We start from the raw sequence: 18,172 nt of genomic DNA, 5'->3' as shown, positions 1-18,172 counted from the left end.
CCTCCTTGAGTCAGCACCCTCAAGCATGACCATTCCCCAGACGGTGTGCAACGCACTCATCATGTAGGCATACATTCAACCCCTCCTCCCACCCCCCCATCTCAATCTGCTATCTAATTGGTACCCTTCCCTGATGTGCATTTAGGTGATGATCAGGGAAACCAATTTTCTGGTGAGTACATGTGATGCTTGTTTATCCATTCTTTGGATACATCACTTAATATAATGGGTTCCAACTCTCTCTAGGAGAACCAAAGAGATGTCATATTACCATTATTTCTTATAGCTGAGTAATACTCCATGGTATACATATACCACAGTTTACTAATCCATTCGTGGATTGATGGGCATTTGGGTTGTTTCCACATCTTTGCAATTGTGAATTGTGCTGCTATAAACATTCGGGTACAGGTGTCTTTGTTGTAGAATGACTTTTGTTCTTCTGGGTAGATGCCCAATAATGGGATTGCTGGATCGAATGGTAGGTCTATCTGAATTTGTTTAAGGTATCTCCATAATGCTTTCCAGAGGGGTTGCACTAGTTTGCAGTCCCACCAGCAGTGTATGAGTGTTCCTGTCTCTCCACACCCACACCAACATGTGTTGTTTTGAGACTTTTTGATAAAGGCCATTCTCACTGGAGTTAAGTGATATCTCATTGTGGTTTTGATTTGCATTTCCCTGATGATTAGGGACATTGAGCATTTTTTCATATGTTTGTTGGCCATTCTTATGTCTTCTTTTGAAAAATTTCTATTCATGTCCTTTGCCTATTTTTTGATAGGGTTGTTTGATTTTTTTCTTGCTGATTTTCCTGAGTTCTGAATAGATTCTTGTTATCAGACCTTTATCTGATGTGTAGTATGCGAAAATTTTTTCCCATTCTGTAGGCTGTTTATTTTCGTGACTATTTCTTTGGCTGTGCAGAAGCTTTTTAATTTAATCAGGTCCCATTTGTTTATTTTTGTTGTTGCTGTGATTGCCTTAGGGGTTTTCTTCATAAATTCTTTGCCTAGACCAATGTCTGTAAGAGTCTTTCCTACTTTTTCTTCTAGAATTCTAAGTTTCTCCCCTAAGGTTTAGGTCTGTTAGCCACCTTGATTTTATTTTTGTGAGAGGTGAAAGCTGTGGGTCCTGTTTTAGTCTTCTACATGTGGCTATCCAGTTTTCCCAGCACCATTTATTAAATAAGGAATCTTTTCCCCAAAGTATGTTTTTGTCTGCTTTGTCAAAGATTAGATGGCTATATGAGGATGGTTTTATGTTTGGATTTTCTGTTCTGTTCCATTGGTCTGTGTCCCTGCACTTGTGCCAATACCAAGCAGTTTTAATAATCACAGCTTTGCAGTATAGTTTGAAGTCTGGTAAATTAATACCTCCCATTTTGTTTTTGTTGCTTAAAATTGCTTTTGCTAAATGGGGTCTTCTCTGGTTCCACACAAAGCGTAGAATTATTCTTTCTATATCTCTGAAAAATGATGTTGGTAATTTGATAGGGATTGCATTGAATTTGTAGATAACTTTGGGCAGAATAGTCATTTTAACAATGTTGATTCTTCCAATCCACGAGCATGGTATGGTTTTCCATCTATTTACATGTTTTGCAATTTTCTTCCTCAGTGTTTCATAGTTCTCCCTATAGAGGTCCTTTATCTCCTTAGGTAAATATATTCCTAGGTATTTTATTTTCTTTGTTGTATTTTGAAGGGTATTGAGTCCTTAATTTGGTTCTCCGTTTGACTGTTATTGGCATATATGAATGCCTCTGATTTGTGTGTATTGATTTTGTATCCGAGACTTTACTGAATTCATTGATCAATAATTCCAGGAGTCTCTTGGTTGAATCCTTGGGGTTTTCTAGATATAACATATCATCAGCAAAGAGTGAGAGTTTGATCTCTTCTTTCCCTATTTGGACTCCCTTGATTCTGCTCTCTTGCCTGATAGCTCTCGCAAGGACTTCCAATACTATGTTGAAAAGTAAGGGGGACAGTGGGCAGCCTTGTCTGGTTCCAGTTTGCAGTGGGAATGCTTTCAATTTTTCTCCATTCAGTATGATGTTGGCTGTGGGTTTGTCATAAATGGCTTGTATCATTTTTAGATAGGCCCCATCTATGCCTATTTTGTTAAGTGTTCTTATCATAAAAGGGTGTTGAATTTTGTCAAATGCTTTTTCTGCATCTATTGAGAGGATCATATGATCTTTATTTTTGCTTCTATTTATGTGGTGAATTACGTTTATAGATTTGCATATGTTAAACCATCCCTGCATCTCTGGGATGAAGCCCACTTGGTCGTGATGGATTATTTTTTTGATAAGCACTTGGATTTGATTTGCTAGGATTTTATTGAGAATTTTTGCATCTATAATTATAAGGGATATTGGTCTGTAGTTTTCTTTTTTTGTTGCATCCTTTCCTGGTTTTGGTATTAAAATTATGTTGGCTTGGTAGAATGTGTTGGGGAGAATTCCATCGTTCTCGATATTGGAGAATAGTTTATGTAGGATGGGCACCAGTTCTTCTTTGTAGGTATGGTAAAATTCAGGTGTGAACCCATCTGGTCCAGGGCTTTTCTTTATGGGAAGGTTTTTTATTGCTGTTTCGATTTCAGATCTAGATATTGGTCTATTCAAGAATTCTATTTCTTCCTGGTTGAGTCTGGGAAGGCTGTGTGTTTCTAAAAATTGGTCCATTTCCTCCTCGTTTTCCAATTTGTGTCCATAAAGATTTTTGTAAAATTCATAGATGATGTCGTGTATCTCTGTGGCATTGGTCGTGATTTCTTCTTTCATGTTCCTGATGGAGGTAATTAGTTTTTTCTTTTCTGCTCTTGGTTAGCCTAGCCAGAGGTGTGTGAATCTTGTTTATGTTTTCAAAGAACCAACTTTTTGATTTATTAATTTCCCTTATGGTTTGTTTCTTGTCTTTTTCATTCAGTTCTGGTTTGATCTTAATAATCTCTCTCCTTCTGCTGGGTTTGGGGTTGGTCTGTTCTTCCTTCTCCACTCTTTGAGTCTATTCACTAGATTGTCTATTTGTAAGTTTTCTGTCTTTTTGATATAGGCATTTATGGAAATAAATTTTCCTCTCAGGACTGCTTTAGCTGTGTCCCACAGATTCTGATAAGTTGTGTCTCATTGTCATTTAATTCAAAGAATCTTTTGATTTCTGTCTTGATTTCTTCATTTATAAAATAATCATTCAGGAGAAGGTTGTTTAGCTTCCATGATGTTGAGTAGGAATGAGAGTTTCTGTTAGGGTTCATTGTTACTTTTATTCCGCTGTGATCTGAGAAAATGCATGGTATAATTTCTATTTTTTTAAATTTTTAAAGACATGCTTTAAGTCCTAGGATATGGTCAAACTTGGAGAATGTCCCATGGGCTGATGAGAAAAAAGTATATTCAGTGGATTTTGGGTAGAATGTCCTGTAGATGTCGGTCAGGCCCCTTTGTTCTAGCATTCTATTTAAATCCTTTGTTTCTTTGTTTACTTTTTGTTTGTAGGATCTGTCCTGTACTGTCAGCGGTGTGTTAAATATCTGACTATCACAGTGCTCTTACCTATCATTTTGTCCAAAGCAAGTAGGGTCTGCTTTATGAATCTGGGTGCACCTAAGTTGGGTGCATATATATTAAGTATAGTTATGTCTTCTTTGTTGAATTGTACCCTTCACCAGTATATAGTAACCATCTTTGTCTTTCATTACTTTTATTGATTTAAAAACTAAGTTATCAGAGATTAAAAGAGCCACGACCGCTTTCTGTTGACTTCCATTTGCTGGAAGTATTGATTTCCACTCTTTTATTTTCAGCCTAAATGCATCTTTGCAGGTTAGATGTGTTTCCTGAAGACAGCAGATACTTGGCTTGTATTTTTTTAACCATTGGGCCAGCCTATGTCTCTTGAGAGGGGAATTCAATCCATTCACATTTATTGAGATAATTGATAAGTGAGACTGATTTCTGTTCCTCATGTTGGCTTGAATTTCATTATTCTGTTTTCTCACTTGAGCCATTGTGGTAACTGGGTTGTTTTCTTCTCATGATTAGTTTTATATTCGTGGGTCTTTCTTGTGCTGGTCCGTGTGAAGCCCTGTTTTGAGTATTTCTTGGAGAGCTGGTCTTATCTTGGTGAATTCTCTGAGTTTTTGTTTATCTGAGAATGTCTTAATTTCACCTTCATATATAAAGCTGAGCTTAGCTGGGTATAAGAGCCTAGGGTGGGCATTATTTTGTTTCAGAAGAGTGAGAATGGGGCCCCAGTCTCTTCTTGCTTGTAAGGTTTCAGCTGAGAAATCTGGCGTAACTCGGATGGATTTTCCTTTGTATGTAACTTGTTTCTTCTTCCTTATGGCTCGTAGAATGGCCTCTTTAGTGGAAATTTTTGTCAATCTAATAACTGCATGATGTGGTGTCTTCCTATTTGGTATGAATGTGCCAGGGGTTCTTTGAGCTTCTTGAACCTGTATATCTAGAGTTTTCGCAAGACCTGGGAAATTTTCCTCAATTATGTCTTCAAATAGCTTATGTAGCCCTTGCTTATTGTCTTCTTCACTCTCAGGAATGCCGATAACTCTCACATTAGGCTTCTTCACATAATCCCACATTTCTTGTAGGCTCTGGTCATTTCTCTTATTTCTTTGCTCCATCTCTGTGACTGACTTATTTAATTGGAAAGTGTTATCTTTGATCTCTGAGATCCTTTCTTCTGTTTGATCTACCCTGCTCTTGAGACTTTCCACTGTGTTTTGTAGCTCCCTGAATAAATTCTTCATTTCCAGGAGTTCAGTTTGATTTTTCTTCAATATTTCGATTTCTTTAGTGTATTTTTCTTCCGAGTCCTGGATCTTTTTTATGGTATCTTTGTGTTGGTTATCCATTTTTTTCTTGCATAAGATTCAGCTTATTTATGATCCATGATTGAAATTCTTCTTGGGACATATTGCTATTTCGCATTTGATTTGTGATAATTGGTGGAGAATTAGTAATCCTCTTCGAAGGCGAGGTTTCAGCTTGATTCTTTGAACTCCCAGAGTTCTTTAGCTGAGGCCTTCCCATCTGGATCAATCGTTAGGTCCCTTCTTTCAGCTAGTTTTAGGCTGGACAGAGGCAATCCGTGGGCGTGGATCTTGGGCTGTGCAGCAGCTCAGGTGAGATGCCTCCTCTGTCACTAGGGGGAGCCCTTTGCGTGTTGTTCAGGATTTTGCTGCCTCAGCTGGGGGGCTGCTCCTGTTGGGTCCAGCCCCAGAGAATTAATTTGGCCCGAAACGGGTTTGAGAGTCCCGTCCCTGGGCTGATTCAATTGCAGACGGAAAGCGACTTTTCCTTGCCTCTTCCTCTCCCGAGGTGGTTTCTGCCTCTCTCTGCGCGAAGGACAGCGGTTGGGGGAGGGGGGTGCCCGCGTTCGCCCCCCCCCGCCCCCGCTGCTGCGGCTCCTGGGGGTGACGGTCCCCCCGCCCCAGTGTCCGCAAGGTCCGAGCTCGCTCCCTCACGACTGGGGAAGCCCTCAGTGTTCACGCAAAGGCAGGGCTCCTAGTGGGTGCCGCGGACCAGGGGATAGAGCTGCCCGGTTCAGTCGCTCCACAGCGGCTAGGCTGGGGACCCCGACAATGGCGGCTGCCCGCCCACCAGTCGCTGGCGCTGGGGGCGAATATTCAGGGTCCGGCAGGGACCGGGGGAGCTGGGATTGCGGGAGCCCAGCCGCCCGGGGAAAGGAGACAGTTCGGCGTCCCCAGGTGTCTTTCGCTGCAGCCCAGCGCGAACCCTCACCCGCCGGTTGCAGTCTGCCCACAGGGCTCCGGGGTTCAAAATGCCCCCCCCATCGTCTCCTCTCCACAGAGCCCCGCGTCTCCCGCGGTGATTCCGCACCGGCTTCAGGCAGATCCCTAACTGAGTGGGTGTGGGGGTCAGTGAGGGAACAGGCCACTTTCCTGTGGGGCTGAACCCCCCTCACTCGCTGGTGAGGCGGGTACAGCTGACCCACGCTCCCCTCTCTATTGTCCGTCCCGCACTCTCCAGATTTTCCCAATAAGATCTTCCGTTCACCTCAGTCTTTTTTTGCTCTCTGTGTCCCACGCTGATTCTCCGTGGATTCACACTGCTGTTCTGGTGGGGGAGTGATCCTCTAGCGTTGTGGGAGACTGAGATCCGTGCCTTCCTCTCCGGGCGCATGAATCCAGGAGGTCACCACCACTCTGCCATCTTTCAGCCCCCCAACACTAACTCTTAAAGTACACACCATAGTAGAAATATTAACTACAAGTCTCAGGTTCTGATTGTACAGGCAGGTGGCATGTTTTTTTTAAAAAAAAATACTAAAAAAGTTTAAAAACTATAACTGATCTACTAAGAAAAGAGAAAATGGAATTATATAAAATGCTTGTTTAAAACCACAAAAGGCAGGAAAAAAGTAGAAAAAAAATATGAACAAAGAAGAAGGACAAAAAATAGAAAACAGAAACATACATGGTAGATATTAATCCAACTATATCAATAATCACTTTGAATGTCAGTGGACTAAATGTGCCAACTGGAAGATAGACATTATGGGAGTGGATCAAAAAATAAGACCCACTATACATTGTCTACAAGAAACAAAACACCCACTTTAAATATAAAGACACATACACATTAAAAGTAGATGGACAGAGAAAGATATGCTATGCTAACACTAATTAAGAAAAGGCAGGGGTAGCTATACTAATTTCAAACAGCAGGCTTCAGAGCAAGGCAAGTTATTAGGGATGAAGAGGGGGTCTTACATAATGATAAAGGGGTTAGTTCTCCAAGAAGACGTATGTGATGGTTAATTTTATGTGTCAATTTGACTGGGTTAATGGATACCCAGATGGCTGGTAAAACATTATTTCTGGGTGTGTCTATGAGGGCGTTTCTGGAAGAAATTAGCATTTGACTCTGTAGACTGAGTAAAGATCTGCCCTCACTAATGTGGGTGGACATCATCCAATCTGTTGACCGCCCCAATAGGACAGAAAGGCAGATATAAAGGACCAATTTGCTCTCTTTTCTGGAGCTGGGACATCCATTTGCTCCTGCCCTCAGGCATCAAAACTCTAGTTTCTTGAATTCTTGGTGTTTGTTTACACCAGTGGATCCCCAGGTGTAAACAACTCTCTTGGTTCTCTCTCAGCAACCCTGAGCCCTTCAGAATTATAGCACCATCTTCACTGGTTCTCCAGCATATTGTGGGATTTATTACCCTCTATAAGAGTTGCGTGAGCCAGTTCCTATAAAAATTTTACACACACACACACACACGTATATATGCGCACGTTTGTGTATTCTTTTGGTTGTGTCTTTCTGGAGAACCCTAATATAGAATAATAATCTTTAATGTGTTTGGATCTAACAACAGAACATCAAAATACATGAGGCGAAAACTGATAGAACTGCAAGGAGAATTCAACGAATCCACTCTTTTAACTGGAGATTTTACCCCTCTATCAGAAATTGACAGATCGAGCAGCCAGAAAATCAGTAAGGACACTCAGCAACACCATCAATCAGCTGGATATAATGGACATCAATAGACTACTTCATGCAACAGCAGAGTACACATTCTTCTGAAGCTCACATGGAATATTCACCAAGATAAACCATATTTTGGGACATAGAACATACTTTGACAAACTTAAAAGACTAGAAATCATATAAGGTCTGCTTTCAGACCACAATGGAATGAAACTAGAAGTCAATAACAGAAAGACAGCTGGAAAATTCCCAATAGTTGGAAATTATTTATTTATTTTCTTTTTATTGCAGGCCAGGGGCATGGGCAGGGGCAGCAGCCGGGCAGGGGCAGCTGGGCAGGGGCCCGGCAGGGCGCCAGAGATCCGCATTGCCTAGCAACTGAGGTGGGCAGGAGCCGGGGTCTCTGATGCACTTCCGCTCTGCCTGCCTGCCCGCCCAGCCAGAAGTGAATGCTTGGAAATTAAACAACACACTTCAAAATAATACTGGCTCGAAGAAATCTCAAGAGAAATTTAAAAATATTTTGAATTAAATGAAAAGTGTGAACACAATTTAACAAAATTTGTAGGATGCAGTGAAAGCATTGTTTAGAGAGAAATTTATAGCATTAGATGCATTAGAAAAGAATACGGATCTAAAATCAATCATCTAAACTTCTAAGGAAACTAAAACAAGAAGAGCAAATAAAAGTCAAGGTAATCAGAAGAAAAGAAATACAGTAGTCTCCCCTTATCCATAGTTTTGGTTTCCCATGGTCAACCATGGTTTGAAAATATTAAATGGAAAATTCTAGAAATCATAGGTTTTAAATTTCTTGTCATTCTGAGTAACATGAAGAAACCTTATGTTGTCCCACTTCGTCCCTCCCGGGATGTAAATCCCTTTATCCAACATATCCACACCGTAGATGCTACCTACTCATTAGTCACTCAGTAGCTATCTCAGATATGGGATCAGCTGTCACAGTACTGTAGTGCTTCTGTTCAAGTAACCCTTATTTTACTTAATAATGCCCCAAAGTGCAAGAGTAATGTTGCTGGGAATTTGGATATGCCAAAGAGAAGCCATAAAGTTTCCTTTTAAGTGAAAGTTCTCAACTTAATAAGCAAAGAAAAAAAATTGTATGTTGAAGTTGCTAAGATATATGGTAAGAACAAATCATCTATCCATGTAATTGTGGAAAAGAAATTCATACCTCAGACTGCAGAGGTTATAGCCACAGTGCATGACAAGTGCTTAGTTAAGATGGAAAAGGCATTAAATTTACAGGTAGAAGACATGAACAAAAACATGTTCTGACTGAGGGCAATAGGGTACAGTACTATCAGTGGTTTTAGGCTTCCACCTGAGGTCTTAGAACATATCCCCTGTGGATAAGGGGAGGGGACTACTATAATAAAAATTAGAGCAGAAATCGATGAAATTGAAAACAGGAAATCAGTAGAGAAAAATCAATGAAACCAAAAGCTGGTTCTTTGAAAAGATCGATAAAATCCATAAGCTTCTAGCCAGACTAATTAAGAAAAAAAGGAGACAAATCACTAATATCAGAAATTTAAAAGAGATCACTACAGATCCTATGGACATGAAAAGGATAATAAAGGAATACTATGAACAATTCTGTGATTAACCTAGATGAAATGGACCAATTCCTTGAAAGAGACAATATACTAAAACTCACACAAGAAGAAACAGACCATCTGACTAGACCTATATCTGCTAAAGAAATTGAATCAATAATTAATCATCTTTGGAAACATAAAGTGCCAAGTCCAGATAGGTTCACTGGTGAATTCTACCAAACATTAAAGGAAGGAATTATACCAATCCTCTACAATCTCTTTCAGAAAGTAGAAGCACAGGGAATACTTTCTAACTTACTCTATGAGGTCAATGTTATCCTAATACCAAAATCAGACAAAGACATTACAAAAAAGAAAACTACAGACCAATATCTTTCATGAACACAGATGCAGAAGTCCTCAACAAAATGCTAGTAAACTGAGTCCAGTAATGTATAAAGTATATAAAAAAATTATCATGATCCAGTGGAATTTATCCCAAGTACACAAAGCTGCTTCAATTGAAAATTAATGGGGCTGGGTGTGGTGGCTCCTGCCTGTAATCCTAGCACTCTGGGTGGCCAAGGCAGGAGGATCGCTCAAGGTCAGGAGCTCGAGACCAGCCTGAGTAAGAGCAAGACCCCGTCTCTACTAAAAATAGAAAGACATGATTTGGACAGCTAAAAATATATATAGAAAATAAAAATTAGCCAGGCATGGTGGCGCATGCCTGTAGTCCCAGCTACTCGGGAGGCTGAGGCAGGAGGATTGCTTGAGCCCAGGAGTTGGAGGTTGCTGTGAACTAGGCTGACGCCATGGCACTCTAGCCCGAGCAACAGAGTGAGAATCCGTCTCAAAAAAAAAAAAAAAAAAAAAAAATAGGTCAAAGACCCTAACAGATACCTCACCAAAGAAGATATACAGATGGCAAATCAGCATATGAAAAGATGCTCCACATCATATGTCATCAGGGAAATTCAAATTAAAACAAGACACACTAAACACCTATTAGAATGAACAAAATGCAGAATGCTGACAATATGAAATGCTAGTGGAGAATGGAGGAACAGGAACTTTCATTCATTGCTGGTGGGAATGCAAAATGGAACAGTCACTTTGGAAAACATTTTGACATTTTCTTACAAAAATAAACATACTCTTAACATATAATCTAGCAATCACACTATGGTATTTACCCAAAGGAGGTAAAAACTTGGGTCCACAAAAAAGCCTGCACATGGATGTTTATAGAGGCTTTATTCATCATTGCCAAAATTTGGAAGCAAAAAAGATGTCCTTTAGTAGGTGAACAGAAAAATAAACAATGGTACGTCCAGATAATGGAATATTATTCAGCACTAAAATGCAATGAGCTATGAAACCATGAAAAGACATGGAGGAAACTTAAATGTATATAACTAAGTGAAAAGCCAATCTGAAAAGGCTACATACTGCATGATTCCAACTATATGGCATTCTGGGAAAGGCAAAACTATGGAGACTGTAAAAAGATCAGTGGTTGCCAAAGTGTGGGGGTTGGGGGAGGGAGGAGTAGGCGAAGCACAGAGGATTTTTTAGGGCAGTGAAACTACTAAAAGACACTATAATGATGGGTACATGACATTGTATCTGTCCAAACCCACAGAATGTACAATACCAAGAGTGAACCTTAATGCAGACTGTGGACTTTGGGTGATGGTATGTTGATGTAGGGTCATCGATTGTGACAAATGTATCACTGTGGTGGGGGACATTGGTAACGGGGGAGTCTGTGTGTGTCTGGGGTGGCGGGGAGGGGGTATATAGGAAATTTCTGTACTTCTGCTCATTTTGCTGTGGATCTAAAATTGCTCTAAAAAATAAAGTTTATTAAAAAAAAAAAGAATAATTAGTTCTTCACTGGAAAATATAGTTTGTTCTTAACCGGAAATACAGTTTTACCTCCATAGAATTCAAGGTCATAAGTGAACCCAAGAAAGCTTGTATGACTTTTTGTTTGTCTGTTTCTTTCTTTTTCTCAAAATAAAGGCAGTGTAGCAAATAAAGAGAAAATCAAGGATATTTTCTACACAGTTTTACATTACCGTTCCCAAATTGCAGTTTGTATGTAGCTTATAAATTTATCTTTCTTTGGAACAGATACTAATATACATACTGGTAGGCATTTTTTTTCTAGTTTGGCTCTACACAAATATGTTTTTCAGATTTTTTGACTGAGTGGTTGATTGATGTTTAGAAAACCCTGATACAGAATTGAAGGGTATGGAGTTGTGAAGTTTCATATTTAATAGGGATGCTTAGAATGAATGACTTTATTCTTGAATTGTTTTACAGGCATCAAGCTACTATTAAAGTGAAGTAATCACTGTGATCATACGCATGTAGGACTTTTAGATTGTGCAGGCTATGAAGGCAGAAACTCTCCCTTATTCTCATATTTTTATAATCTATACTAAGGTCACCTATTATAAAATAGGGTAGAATTGAACTATTGTATGATTTAAGGAGAGAGTCCTATATTGAAAACTAAGTTATATCCAAGTTGAAAGTTTACATTGTAGGTACTACATCTTTTAAAATATTTTTAAAGGGAAACAAGGTGCCCTTGGTAATTTATAGTTACATAAATGGCCTGTGTTCAGATACTGAAGGAAGATATTTTAAGGAGAGTAATGCTATAGGTGACAGTTCTAGCTAGACTGCATTTTCTGATCCAGTAAGGTTACTAATCCCTCTGCTGTGAAACACTGTGGTCAGTTTGTACTTGCTGTGAAATATAATTCTGGTGATGTCATTTATTAGACAGGCTCTTTCTATGGCTTTAGATATTTCATAATAGAATCTATTTCAAGTATACAGTAGTCCCCCACCTTATCCTTGGTTTTGCTTTCCACAGTTTTAGTTACCCGAAGTCAACTGTGGTCTGAAAATAATATGGTATTTTGAGAGAGAAACCATATTCACATAACTTTGATCATAGTACATGGCTATAATTGTTCTATTTTATTCTTAGCTATTGTTAATCTCTTACTGTGCCTAATTTATAAACTGAACTTCATCACAGGTATGTATGTTTTATAAAAACATAGTATATATAGGGTTTGGTACTATCCCTGGTTTCAGGCATCCACTGGCGATCTTGGAATGCATCCCTGAGGATGAGGGGGGACTGCTATATTATTAGCACCAGCAACAATTATTTTCATGCTATAAAGCAGAGTCTCTGTGACCTAAGTCAAAACAACCAGGAGAGCTGTTTGGACTTAATGCATTTATTTCAGTAACTCTTTCAGTAGCTCAAAGTTCTCTCCCTCTTGTCGTCAAACAAATAGTTCCTTCCAAGCTGTGCTGTCCAGTTTAAGAGCCACAAGCCACGGGTGGTTACTGAGCACTTGAAATGTGGCTGGTTCAAACTCAGACGTGCTATAAGTGTGAAATACACCCTAGATTTTAAGGAATTAGTACCAAAAAGCATGTAACAGATCTAATTAATAATTTTAACCAATTATATGTTCATATTAAAATATTTTTGATATACTGGATAATAAACTATTAATACAACTAATTTCCGTGGTTTCTTTTTACTTTTCTTACTGTGGATTTTAAAATTACATATGTGGCTTACATTTCTGGCTTGCATTATATTTCTATTGGACAGCTATGCTCTAAAGATTAAGCTTATTTTTCATAAAATTAAGATTTAATTCCATTAGGTCAAATTGTTATTAGAAATATCACTTGATCCTTTTTTAAAAAAAGAAAAAAAAATGTGTTGCTAAAATTGTAGTCCTGTTACTGAAATTTCAATACAAGTGTGAGGTTAAAGAAACCTAATAGAACCAAGTTCTTTAAAAGCATCTGATTTTTTTTCTTCTTTTTTTCCCTCCATGTCTCCCCTGTCTGAACCTTGGTGACTCCTCACAAAATAGTACGGTAAGAAAATTCTTCGTATCCATCCATTTCAGGCTTCTGCAGACTTTCTGCATTAACAGAGCACAGACAACAGACATGGCACCCTTTGCTGGAGGGGGCCTCCCGGCCACACGCCCGGTGGGCAGCGGGTGCCGGGCACCCTCTGTGCTGTCCGTTCTCCCAGTGAGCTCTTGTGAGGACCAGGCATTGGCTGCCCCTACTCCTGGCTTTAGGAAAGAGCATATAATGACATTGTTGGTAACAGTCACTATAGAGCCTGCAACTGATGAAAAGAGAGAAAGAGAAAACGGGAAATGAGGGTGAGATGATTTTTTCTGTACAGTGAAGCTCATTCCCGTGGCTTGATTTCCAAACAAGGAGATAGTGTTACATGCTTCTGTTTGAACTTTCTTTTAGACAAAATTAAGAATTATAATAGAGTAAAAATATTTTTCCATTTAATCCAAAATATGTTAATTTTCTCTTTTTGTATATTAATCATGAAATTTCTGATTCTTCTTAAAACTGATGAATATCTGACAGGATAGATCAAACATTATTCTAAAAAAGGAAAGAGAGAACTACAATCTTGTACTAGATAAAAAGGATGAATTATAAACTTTCTAAGGTTAGGTATCTTAGTAAACTAGTGTTAAAATGATTTTTACCTTTTGTATTCTTTTTTTTTTTTGAGACAGAGTCTTGCTCTGTTGCCAGGGCTAGAGTGAGTGCCGTGGCATCAGCCTAGCTCATAGCAACCTCAAACTCCTGGGCTCAAGGGATCCTTCTGCCTCAGCCTCCCGAGTAGCTGGGACTACATACATACGCCACCATGCCCAGCTAATTTTTTTTCTGTATATATTTTTAGCTGTCCAGATAATTGCTTTCTACTTTTTAGTAGAGACGGGCTCTCCCTCTTGCTCAGGCTGGTCTCGAACTCCTGAGCTCAAGCAATCCTCCCGCCTCGGCCTCCCAGAGTGCTGGGATTACAGGCGTGAGCCACCGTGCCCGGCCTTTTTGTATTCTTTCTAAGAAATGTATTTTAAGCATAGCTCAATGCTTATAGTCCTAAGTGTACATATAGTTCTTAACTTGTGTTTCAAATAAACTAACACTGATCACACTTAAACTTTTACCACCACCACTGAGCCAGAATCCCCCAAGGCTACTTAAGTAAGGTTCAGATTTATGCCACTGTCTATTTCTACTTCAGCCCCAGCTGTGAGAGAAGACACATTCACACCTGGTGGTAGATGAGCCTCGGTTGATAGCTCTGCAGGCTCTGTTACAGCTCCGAGTCCATGATGATCGGGTAGACAGCAAGACCACCATGCAGTGCAGAGCAGTGGAGAGAGAGTAAATGGAAAAGGAGATGAAAATAAACCAAGTGGAGAAAGGCCTGGTCAAAAAAGGAGGAAAAGGAAGATCCTTATGGGATAATAGAGTTGAAAAATGAAGTGACACCCAGTAACAGGACAGGTAGGAAAAGTAGTAAGTAGGTAAGGGAGAGATAGGTGCTCTCCCTTAGAAAGGTCTGGGGAATAAGGAAAAGAGAAAAATGGCTATACCTCATCTAAATATAAGAAATTAAGGTTGCAGTGTTATCCTAGATAGTATCCAGTCTGAATACAAGAGGACTAATTACCCAGCTCAGAATCTCAAAGATTCTTTAAACCAACTGTGCTTAACTTACAGAGTTTATAACTCAGATGTTAAACCCTGAAGTACTTCCATGCTGGCCGTATAGCAACTTTGACATCTTATAGTTTTTGAAAGCATGGGCCTGTGGCTGACATTTAAACATGTTAGAGCAAACATTTCAAAATATTTTCATGTTATGCCAAATGTAATTCCCACTTATTTTTCTTGTATTTTCCTTGGTTTCCCACTTCTCAGGTAATTTTTGGAGTTTAACCTCTAGTCAGTAACAGAAAAGCAAAGTCTAGAAATGTATTCTGCCCTCTGAATTTATCCTAAACACCATGACAGGCAGAAGGCCGGGGGGACCACTTTCCCTAGTTAATGTTCTGATAGCTAAAAGGGGCATTTAGTCAACAATGTGTGGTTCCTTTCAGATTTTAAAATTTATTTGCAAATTCTGTGCTAATGAAATAATTTTTAATTTAATGGACAAAAGATATTGGCCTTATTGCATTTTGGCCTCAGAATCTAAATTGGATGTGGCTCCTGGTCGCCACTGACAGCTTTGTTTTGGTCTCTGTGGATGGCTGTAGCTGTCAAATGAAAAACTGTTGTTCCATTTCTTTATGTTTTTGCTATTACTTCAAAAAATACCAATCGTAATTTCTTAGTATCTGGGGTCCTGAGTGTAGATTTCTAAGTTCTGTGATCCTAGGATAATTCATAGGAGCTGAAAAATAATTTTCCTTATTAAGTTCCTTTTCTCAGAAAAAGTATCTAATTTTGGGTCTGCATTTTAAGAGTTACTATATTAGCAACTATATATATATATATATATATATATATATATATATATATTTTTGGAGACAGGGTCTTGCTCTGTTGCCCAGGCTAGAGTGCAGTGGTGTCACTATAGTTCACTGCAAACTCAGACTCTTGGGCTCAAGTGATCCTCCTGCCTTAGTCTCCCAAGTAGCTGAGACTACAAGCACTCGCCACCATGTGTGGCTAATCTTCATTTATTTATTTTGTAGAGACTGGGTCTCGCTATTGCCCAGGCTGGTCTTGAACTCCTGGCCTCAAGCAATCCTCCCACCTCGGCCTCCCAAAGTGCAGGGATTACAGGTGTGAACCACCTCACCCAGCCGCATTCTTAACAACTATCTTAGTGAAAATTTGAAGAAAGGAGTTTTGATAGATTTAAACACTATATTATGGAGACTATTTCTAACAAGGTTTAAACTATAGCAAGAGTGAATTATGTACAAAGTTAATCTTATTTTTAAATTCTCTACATGGAAGAATCAGAGATTACTTAGCTGTAATGTGGAACCTTCATGAACTACCAAATCCTTTCCAGCTCTGGACTCGCCTCGTGAGACCTGATGACTCATATGAAACACCTGGACAGTCAAATGCCTTCATTTTAACCATCCACACATCAACCCAGTAAACCTGCAAGATGTAAACATGAAAACTTGTTTTCACACATTTCACAATTGTTGAAAATAAGGGAAAACTGCAGCTGTTCACAGTTCCGTCTAAACATTTTCCTCTCTTCCTCCTTTCTCTCCTCTCACTTTTTTGTAGCACTTCTGGGGGCCAGTAGCCAACTGGGGTCTTCCCATTGCTGCCATCAATGACATGAAAAAGTCTCCAGAGATTATCAGTGGGCGGATGACATTTGGTAAGGATGCAGATTTGGATAATTGGGAGGATTTTAAACATAGTAGAGTCCTGCCTGCATTTCAAGTTTGTAGCACCAGATGTTACTATTAGAAAGTCACATTAAAGAATATGATGGCGTTGAAGAGTGTTACTTCCTCTCCATGGTAAGTAAGAAACAAGATCAGTCAGAAATACTTCTAGGAAGTGTTAACATTCCATTGGCCTTTCAGATTTAGTACACCCAGTTAGGGAATGTGTCATCTTAATCATTCTAATAGCCAGCCTAACATATTTTTACATTGTGAACTTTATTTGGAAAAAGTATCGCTAAATTTACTTAAAACCCTGATATTTGAACACAAAACTGTTGTTGAGGGAATAGCAATTCTTTCAGATAGTGGATTATAAACAACTCCAGGGGACAGAAAAAGTGGCTACAACTAATTTCAGCCTGCTCTTGCTCACAAATATGTTCCTCAAATGTTTGTTTAAGTAATAAATAACAAAAATACCTAACATCACAGTAAAATATTTTATGAGCTTCCCATTCATAAAGACATTTAAGCAATAACTTGTATCACCTGTCAAAGGTTTTAGCTGAAGAGGTTCTTTTAGATTAAGGCAATGAAACCGTTGATCTCTGTGGTCCCATCAACTTTAAGTTTCCTGTGTTGTAAGTTGTCGATTTTCTTTGCTTTGATGTTTCTGGCAGCTCTCTGTTGCTATTCTCTGACATTCATGAGATTTGCCTACAAGGTGCAGCCTCGAAACTGGCTGCTCTTTGCCTGCCACGCAACAAATGAGGTGGCCCAGCTCATCCAGGGAGGACGGCTTATGAGACACGAGTAAGCAGATCCCGATTTAATTATCTTATTCTGAGGAACTGGGGAGAATGAAACTAAAAAATCTTATCTTCAGGGACACTGGGAAACTGGTATGTGAGTGTGAATAGATGTGCTTTAGCAATTGGGGAACCTGGACTTACTAAAACATGAAAGTTAACATGAAATAGGATACAGGCTGACAGCATCCCAAATCTGAAATCTCAAATGCTCCAAAATCTGAAACTTTCTGAGTGCCAACATGACACCCAAAAGAAATGCTCATAGGAGCATTTTGGATTTTTGGATTAGGGATGCTCAACTGGTATAATGCAAATATTCCAAAGTCTGAAGAAATTTGAAATCCTAAACACTTCTGGTCCTAAGCATTTCTGATAAGGGATACTCAATCTGTATTACTGTTTTCATAAAATTGTAAGTTGAAATAAATGTTACGTGAAGTTGTCTTTAAAGCCACCGAAGCCTTCGAGGCTGGCAGTGAAATTTTGTTTCTCATATTTTTCTTTGTGCTTATTTTCAGGATGAGTAAAAAGGCATCTGCATAACAATGGAGAACGAAGAACAAGGTTTTGAAGGGACGGCATTACCAGCACTGCTGCCGAGTCACAGATTCCATTATCGTCAATAGTCTTGCTAAGGAAAATATGCTGAATGCTATTTTTACTAACCATACTATTTTTATAGAAATAGCTGAGAGTCTCTAAAACAACTCTCTGCTGCCTTACCGAATATTTTACTTCTCTTCATAAAGAGTAGCTCAAAATATGCAATTAATTTAATAATTTCTGATGATGCTTTTATTTGCAGTAATATGTATATTATCTATTAAGATGCACTCAATGAAAAACTGAAGAGAACAAAATTTGTAACTACCAGCAATTAAGGACTCTGAATTCTTGGCTTTTTCTTTAATGACCACAAGACAACCAACAGCTGGTCACACACCTGAATTCTCATCCCATGTTTAAAAATGTTATCTGTGTATTTCCATGCAGTGTGTATATTGAGATGCTGTAACTTAATGGCAATAAATGATTTAAATATTTGTTAAA

The 18,172-nt window shown here is 39.0% G+C and overlaps 1 protein-coding gene and 1 long non-coding RNA gene across 4 annotated transcripts in view; one reads left to right on the top strand and one right to left on the bottom strand.

Annotated features, from left to right (window-relative positions):
* LOC123633453 overlaps positions 1-15,417 on the bottom strand; it is a 26,814-nt gene extending 11,397 nt beyond the window's left edge. Inside the window, exon 1 of the long non-coding RNA XR_006733596.1 lies at positions 14,213-15,417. This is a non-coding gene — a long non-coding RNA (uncharacterized LOC123633453). The remainder of the gene's footprint in view (positions 1-14,212) is intronic.
* MPC1 (mitochondrial pyruvate carrier 1) overlaps positions 1-18,172 on the top strand; it is a 23,681-nt gene extending 5,509 nt beyond the window's left edge. The window contains exons 2-5 of one of the 3 annotated variants that reach the window (XM_045544719.1): positions 1,253-1,256; positions 16,201-16,297; positions 16,991-17,123; positions 17,641-18,172. In XM_045544719.1, coding sequence (XP_045400675.1) covers positions 1,253-1,256; positions 16,201-16,297; positions 16,991-17,123; positions 17,641-17,665 — 259 coding nt within the window. In that variant the 3' untranslated portion in view covers positions 17,666-18,172. Of the gene's footprint in view, positions 1-1,252; positions 1,257-12,986; positions 12,991-16,200; positions 16,298-16,990; positions 17,124-17,640 lie in introns of all 3 variants that reach the window. The other 2 variants (XM_045544718.1, XM_045544720.1) reach the window with 2 other exon arrangements.

Source organism: Lemur catta, chromosome 2 (assembly GCF_020740605.2).
Source record: "Lemur catta isolate mLemCat1 chromosome 2, mLemCat1.pri, whole genome shotgun sequence".
In the NCBI taxonomy this organism is placed as follows: domain Eukaryota; kingdom Metazoa; phylum Chordata; class Mammalia; order Primates; family Lemuridae; genus Lemur; species Lemur catta.
This window is presented reverse-complemented; position numbering and strand designations above follow the sequence as displayed.